Source organism: Microtus ochrogaster, unplaced genomic scaffold (genome assembly GCF_000317375.1).
Source record: "Microtus ochrogaster isolate Prairie Vole_2 unplaced genomic scaffold, MicOch1.0 UNK90, whole genome shotgun sequence".
Taxonomy (NCBI): Eukaryota; Metazoa; Chordata; class Mammalia; order Rodentia; family Cricetidae; genus Microtus; species Microtus ochrogaster.
This window is the reverse complement of record NW_004949188.1, coordinates 180,301-188,162: the sequence shown is the minus strand read 5'-3', so window position 1 is coordinate 188,162 and position 7,862 is coordinate 180,301. Positions and strand designations below refer to the sequence as shown.

The 7,862-nt window shown below is 54.0% G+C and overlaps 1 protein-coding gene across 1 annotated transcript in view; it reads right to left on the bottom strand.

Annotated features, from left to right (window-relative positions):
• Window positions 1–1,401: 1,401 nt before the first annotated feature.
• Gipc1 (GIPC PDZ domain containing family member 1) overlaps window positions 1,402–7,862 on the bottom strand; it is a 13,474-nt gene continuing 7,013 nt past the window's right edge. The window contains exons 2-7 of the mRNA XM_005370913.2: window positions 4,835–5,155; window positions 3,920–4,105; window positions 3,646–3,826; window positions 2,984–3,096; window positions 2,174–2,255; window positions 1,402–2,052 (exon numbers count right to left, since the gene is read on the bottom strand). Of these exons, the coding sequence (XP_005370970.1) occupies window positions 1,901–2,052; window positions 2,174–2,255; window positions 2,984–3,096; window positions 3,646–3,826; window positions 3,920–4,105; window positions 4,835–5,122 (1,002 nt within the window). The 5' untranslated portion in view covers window positions 5,123–5,155 and the 3' untranslated portion in view covers window positions 1,402–1,900. The remainder of the gene's footprint in view (window positions 2,053–2,173; window positions 2,256–2,983; window positions 3,097–3,645; window positions 3,827–3,919; window positions 4,106–4,834; window positions 5,156–7,862) is intronic.

The window sequence follows — 7,862 nt, the reverse complement described above, 5'->3', positions numbered from 1 at the left end:
TGAAGTCACTGTCAATCAGTCATGATGGCAAGTAAACACTGGATAGCTCCCATCATTGTTGACTTTTAACATCCACTCCCTTAGTACCCCCCAAATACAGACCCCTTGGGACGGATGCTTGCCCACACCTTAGCACAGGGTATAAACCTCACTTGACACTGTAAGTCTGTTACAGTCCTAGGGCACACCTCCTGGAGACATTACCCCACAAACCAATGCCTATGGGCACCCAGACCTTGCCCTGCCTAAGTCACATAATCACATCTCTAGACACTCTTAAGGCCTAGCTGTTTACCGATTCCCAAACAAGGACACACCGAGACCTATGCACACAGTGGACACAGCTCCCTGAAACTCAGAGGACCCAGCCCTTATGCACTCAGCAAAGCCACATCCCAAGCAGCTCCCATTAGAAACATGCAAGACCCCAGTGCAGGGCCTGAGGCACAGCTGAGCGACAGAGCACAGCCTAGCACGTGTGAGGCCATGACCTCAGTGGTCAGGGATAGCAAGTCACCCTGACAGTGGCTGTCCGTAGGGCTTGTGCATGTCAATGTCTGGTATCCAGAGTCCACATCTCCTGCCTGGAGTCAGGCAGAAAGTCCTGCTCAGCCTTCTTGCAGCATCTCCACTGGGCTCACCCCCAAACATTCCTCCTGGGTGCTGGAGAGGGACCTCTGGCCTGGCTTCCCTCACTCTCTCCCTGCTCTCCAGGTCTGGCCAGGGTCCCACCCCACCCTTTCCTTGATCTTTCTAAATCCTAGGATGAAATGGACTGTCAAAACAAGCTTGGCAGGTTTATATCCCTGTGAAGCACTGGGCATGGATGCCTGTGTCCAAAATACAACCAGCCTCACCCAGGGTGCTGCAGGAGAGCAGCAGGCCTTGCTGCCTCCACAGAGGTGTTAGCTGCAGTCTCCTCATAAGGGGCACGGGAGGCCTTGGTGAGTGGGGAACCAGGTCTGAACCTCAAGTAAGCCAGAATCCCTACCACTGCCTGGGAGCTTGAGGGCCTCCAGCCAGAGGAGGGGCTGTGGGCCAGCCAACTCTTAATTCAATCTGGAATCCAGGAGATAGATTTCAGCTGCCGCATTCTTTCCCTGCCACCCCTTCTACCCCAAAGCCAAACAGTTCCCAGAGAGAGTCTATATCCAAGACAGTAAGTGGGGTACAGGAGCCCACTGCCTTGCTCACCCCTCCCTCCGGCACTGTCTAAGGAGATGATGAGGAACCAGGGTTCACAGCAGTGTGCACTCAAAGAGGAGGTAACAGAATCCAACTTAGGGGCTCCTCTCAGGGAGCTGCTGAAGGAGGTGGTAATATTCCCTTTACTAGGAGGGTTGTGCCCCATTTCTGCAATTCTGTTGTCAAGAAAGTAGGGAGAGTCAGGCATGGTGGCACACACCTTTAATCCCAGGACTCGGGAGGCAGCTGCAGGAGGATCTCTGTGCATTCAAGGCCAGCCTGGTCTACAGAGTGAGTTTCAGGACAGCCAGAGCCACATCATCAGACTCCTGTCTTGAAAAACAAAGCAAAAAAGTAGAGTAGGGAAACCTAAAACAGAACTGCGGCCCAGGAGACAGGAAGGGGCAGTTTGCCAGCTGACAGTGGAAAGTGTTGGGGACAGACAGAGGTGGTTGGTTGCCCAGTGTGCTCATCCCTCCCCACACGCTTAACTCTGCTGAGGTAGGTGGGGAACCCGCCAGGGGGTGGCCGGGAACCCCAACCAGGCTGGGCACCTTGGTGATCGGAGTGCAGTCAGGACCACAGGCCACTTCTAACCCATGCCATCCCCAGGCTGCTGGGTTATGTGCCCAAGCTGGATGCTCAGGTCTTGGCTGTGGGACCCCTTCTGGAGGTCAAGCCCAGGTTATCTCAAGGTCCAGGTTCAGTTCCAGTCTTAGTAGCGGCCAACCTTGGCATCCCCGATGGCCCCCCAGACATCAAAGACGAATTCGTCGGGGAATGCGAAGTCACCAAGCCGTTCGTCCAGAGCCTCTGCCAGTTCGTCTGGGTTCCTCTTGTCCTTTCCCAGCTCCACCATGGTTGCAGCTGTCAGGGAGGAGAAAGATGGACACAGATGGCGTGAGCAACAGAGGGTGCAGGTTCAACTCAGCCTGGATGAGACCTGGCAGCCTGCTCCTACCTTCCAGGCATGGGTGCCCCCACTCACCCAGTTCTGTGTCTCTGATCCCCATGTAGCTCTCTAGCAAGTCATCCACCTTCTCAATGGCTTTCTCCTCGAAGGCCGACGGCTGTGGAGGGGAGCAGACAGCACAGCGGTGTCAACAGACAGCTGTTACAGTGAATATCTACAGTGCTGGGGACAGGACCCGGGCCTCACACGCTAGTAAACAGCTCTGCCAATGGACTGAACCCCCAGCTACTTTTTACATTTATTTATTTTATGTGTAGGAGTGTGAGCCTGAGGAGGTCAGACAAGGACGCTGAGCCGAATGCTCTGGAGCTGAAGTTAAGGGTGGTTGTGAGACACCCAATATGGGTGCTTGAACTGAACCTGGGTCCTCTTCAAGTGCAGCACGTACTCTAAACTGCTGAGCCTCTTTCCAGCCCCAGCATTCAGACATTATTGTTCTTATTTTGAGACAAATTCTAAGTTGCCCAAACTGGTTTTGAACCCTAAACCCTCAGATCTCAGCTTCCCAGGTATCTAGGATTACAGGTCCCTGTCCACACTGGGCTGGGTCCCACATATCTCCTTTCTGGTGACAAGCTCTTGTGGTTTGCGTTACCCTTGAATGTGAAATCCTCCTGCCTGAGACATGCCTAGATGTGGTTTCTGTCTGCATCACTAAGGTCCACTCTGACAGGAAGTTACTAGGACTCCTATTTTACAGTAGGAAAACCAAGTCTCACTTGCCCAAGGAAAGCCCTTGGTTGGGAGGAGGCAGATTTAAGCAGAGGTGTCCAGAGTCCCTCAGGTAATGAGAATGCTGTCACTGGCCCGAGGTGGCTCACTCACCAGATCCTCCACTGTGGCAGGACCCCGGGATCGGAGTCTGAGGGTCCCTCGGCCAGTGCTCAGTTGAGGGCCCGAGCCAGGGTGGCCACCCGCTGAACGCTGGCTGATCATATCTATGGGAATTTCAGCACACAGTCAGTACAGTGCTCAGGCAGCTGAGCTTACAGACACCTCTCATGATCCTCGGGATAGGGGCTGGATTCCAGGGGATAGGACTTGGCATGAATGGAGAGGGGCTGTGGGGGTCGAGCATAAAAGAAACTATAAGAGAATCCAGGACAGCTTCTACTTCTATTTGAAGGGGTGAGAGCTGGGGAGGGGTGGGTATTACTACTGGGTCCCAGATCAGTCCTATCTACCCATACCAGGGGCGCCTCAGGCCCATTCCTGAGAGTTAGTGAAGCCAGGTAGAAAAAGCAGCAGGGCATGGGAGTTGTGCAGGGCAGCCAAGCCTCACTTCTCCAGGCTGAGGGGGCCGGCCAGGGTTGGGGGCAACTTCCTTCAGGCTGGGCTGCTAGCCAGCACCCAGTTCTAGTGTAGGGTGGGGCAGGCTCCACTTTGCATTGCAGCTTAGATGCCACCTGCTGGTGGTTCCCAGTACTGCAAGCCATATTTTTGACATGTTCAAGGTCATCCCAGTGGGTGGTTCAAGGTTTGCTCACCAAAGGCTTTTCGAGGCTCTGTGAGTTTCAGGGTGAAGGTGCGGCCTCGGGGAAGTTCCTTGAGGAGCCTGGCAACTTCATAGTGCCGACAGCCCAGCAGGCTCTGCCCATTGATGGCTTCAATCATGTCACCTACGCTGATGAGCTGGATGTGGTCAATCACACTGCCTTCCTTGATGCGCTGTGAAGGGGCAGGTGTCAGCTCTGGAAGCTCCACTGAGGTCCCATTACAGACTCTGACCACTGACTAAGGGTGTGCCACCCACCCGGGCACCTTAATGAAGGCATAGCCGGCCCCGTTGTCAGTGATGGTGAGCCCCAGTGCCTCCTCAGACTTGAATACTTCCACTTCTTTGCGCTGCCCCTTAACGTGGGCAAAGATGAAGTCCTCCAGCCCGATCTGGCCTCCCAGGAGCTTGTCCATATCCACTTTATGGGTGTTGAGGGTGCAGAACATCACCTGCAGGGGGGGGGCAAGATGCTCGTCCCCTCTTCCCTGGGTCCCCTTTCCTAACACTTGGGATAGGAGGGGAGTCCAGAGACGATACCTACCCCAGGAAACGGTGACACCCAGAACCAGGGCAGGGTCCGCTGGCTCATCAAGTGCTATGAGCAGGACTCCTGTCCTGGTCAGAACTCAGTGAACACTCAGTAAATGCTGGGGATGGATGAAGGAGTCCCGATTCCCACCTAGCCTTCCACCTGTCTCCACTTAACGCTCAGCCCCACTGCTGCCCTCCCTGTGGCTTCTCTGCTTCTGTCTTGGGGTCATGTCCCCAGTGAATCACGGAGAAATAAAAACTGCTCCTGACTTCCAGTTCCCATTGTGCTCTGGGGCACAGGCCTCCTAATGCCTCGTAGAAACCCAGTTACCACTTGTGGTCACCAAGCCTCCACAACCTACCAGGCTGCAGGCTACTCCAGACCTGAAGGGAAATCAGCATCTACACCCCCCACATCCTACTAGGGTATGAGACTCTCAAGGCCTGATGGGAAACCCAACCCCCACATACCTACTGGGGTACTAGTCTCTCAAGGCCAGACACGAACTAAGTATCCTGTTGCAGCCATGCTTCCTAGATTCAGGGGTTGCTGGTGATCGAATGCCATCAGCACCTGACCCCCAGTTCACAGGAATGCACAGCATCCCAGGCCTGTGGCTTGCTCTCGGGACCCTGGCCCACTGTACCTCAGCAGCTGGTAGTCGGAAGGCCTCAGCAATCTTGCCATACAGCTCCTTGACATTGGTGAAGCCCTCGATGCGGCCCGTGGGACTACCATGAGCCAGCTGGGTGTGGAATACAAGGCGAGGCCGGAGGGCAGCAGGAGGTGGGGGTAAGCCCATCTGGGACTCCCCTGCTCCGCTTCCACCAAGAGGCCCAGGCTCCCCAACTCCCAGTCCGCTGCGGCCTGGCTCCGCCTCTTCATTTTCCACCAGAGGTGGCGCCTTTTTCCGCCGCCCCAGTCCCAGTGGCATGAGCAGCCAGAAGTGGGGGCTCGGCCAGGAGACCTGCAGAAAGGGAACTGGGCTTCATGCTCTGCGTGACAGCCTTGGGTGCCACCGTCACCACCACATGGTACCAACACCAGCCAACACTGCTCTGCAAAGCAGAGCAGTTATCCTTAACCAGGGGCCTGGTGCGGGCTGGGGAAGTGGGCCACCACTGAGCCTTAGCCCAGCCCTGACGACACTCATGGCTCCTAGGCACAGGGTTCCAGGATACCTCCAGAATATTGCCCCCAGCCCCCCAGCCCGTGTAAAATGGTGTTGTATTTGCGCTGTGCAGACTTGGTTAGTACTTGGTCACAGAGCTGCGGCCCCTTCCATACTCAGGAATCAGCTCTAGACTTAGATCTATGGAAACTCTTTTTTTTTTTTTTTGGTTTTTCGAGACAGGGTTTCTCTGTGGCTTTGGAGCCTGTCCTGGAACTAGCTCTGTAGACTTGTCTTGTCTTTATCTTATAGTTTTCATCCTGCCTCTGCCTCCCGAGTGCTGGGATTAAAGGCGTGTGCCACCATCGCCCGGCAATCTATGGAAACTCTTGTTCCACTCTATTATTTAAGGGGTAATAACAAAAAATTCCGTCTACATTCAGCATGGTGCAAGGCTCTTCCCGAACCAACCAATCCTCCCTTCCTCCCTCTGTGCTGGGGTTAGATTTCGGTCTTGTACATGTGTGCCCAAGCTACATGCCCAGGCTGCTCCTTTTTATTTTCAGACATTTATCTGTTTGCTGCTCAGGATACCCTTGAACCTGCAATCTTCCTGCCTCAGCCTCCCGAGTAGCTGGGATATAGCATATGCCAGCACATCTGCCCTGAGTGTGTTCCATCTAGTGGGTTTGATCTGGGCATCCAGAACAGAAGGGAAGATAAAGGGCTGGCTCTACCCGGATGCTGGGGTGCGGCACAGTAGGAAGCTACATGCAGAAGGCCCAGGTCTCTTCCCAGCAGCGGGTACCTATTACAGCCCACATCACCTGCCGTGACCTCACTCAGCCCTCCTTCAAGAGCTCCTTTAGGCAAATGGCTCTAGCTACACCCACTTAGGTGCACGAGCACACCCCTCTGAGACAGGCTGGCCTAGAACCTACAACCTCCTGCCCTTGGCTTCTCAAGAGCTGGAAGATAGATGGACACCACATCCAGGTTCACTATTCCACCAGCTGCACTCATTAAAGCTGTGTACAAAAGCTCCCTATCCTTTAGATGGGGAGATGGCACAGTCAGCACAGTGCTTCTGAGGACTGGAGTTGGAGCCTTAGAATTTACACAAAAACCAGATGTGATAACATGAGCTTGCCATGTGCTTGAGTCCCAGGCCAGTGAGAGACCCTGTCTCAAATATCAAGGTGGGAGACTGGCAAGTTGGCGTGGTGGGCAAAAGCAGCTGCCATCAGGGCCTGCAGAGCTGAGTTTGGTCCCCGGAACCACATGGTAGGTGTGCACTGTGCCATGTGTACCTACACACATACATATGCACACACACAAAAATAAACACATGCAATACCATAAACACCCCAGCGGACAGCTTCTGAGGAATGACACCCGAGGCTGACACACACATTTGCGCCGGCAGACGTGTGACACACAGAAGAAACAAAACCCTTGAGTCTCTCCCTCAAAGCACACAGTGCATGGCCCCTGCCAAGTCCCTTGGGACAGGGAAGGCTGGTGAGTTCTAACAGGAAGTAGCACGTCACACACCCGCACAGAAACATTAATTACTGGAGCAATTCTCCAGAGCACTACAGCTCCTGACAGTGCGACCAGCAACAGCTGACACAGTGGTGATGTTATCTCGCTGCATGGGTCTCCAGTGGCAGCAACTGCAGGTGCCTGGAAGAGAATGCCTCCCACAAGCTCATCCATATTTCAATGTATGGTCCCTAGTTGACAGACTATTTTGAGAAGGATTAGGTGTGGCCTTGTGGAGAAATGTGGGCTTTGAGGTGTCAAACACCCGTGTCAGGCCCAGTGTCTCCTTCTCTCTGCTTGCTGCCTCTGCATAAAATGCAAGACTGCTGTGCCAGCACCATGCCCGCCATGCTCTCTGCCATGATGTTCATGGACTCATCCTCTGACAGTTAGTAATCCCTTAATTAATGCTTGCTTTAGTGAGTTGCCTTGATCGTGGTGTCCCCACAGCAGCACAACAGTGACCTAAACAGCAGGGACAGACTCTCTGACAAGGTGCAATGGAAACGGAGCAAGAGCGAAAACCATGGCGGCGCAGTATGGATTCCGACTCAGGCTGGAGAGCTTAGTGGGGAAAGCTCAGTGTATGTAAGAAGACCTAAGTTCAAATCCCCAGGACCCACGTAGCACTAGATGTGGTAATCCCAGTAGGCTTATGGTGAAAGCTGGAGCCAGAATGTTGAGAAGCTTATGGGCCAGGTGGTCTGGTGTGTGGGGGCAATGAGATTCCGCCTCAAACAAATTCAAGAGGACTGACCTGGGCTTGTCCTCTGACCTTCACATAGGCACCAGGGTACGCATGTGCCGTGTGTGTGTGTGGTTCAGGTCAGATTTGGTGGCAAGCACCTTTACCTGCTGAGCCATTAAACTGACCCCTGTATCTGTTTTCATCTGTTTTTCTTCCCTTAAAAAATATACTATACGCCGGGCGGTGGTGGCGCACGCCTGTAATCCCAGCACTCGGGAGGCAGAGGCAGGCGGATCTCTGTGAGTTCGAGACCAGCCTGGTCTACAAGAG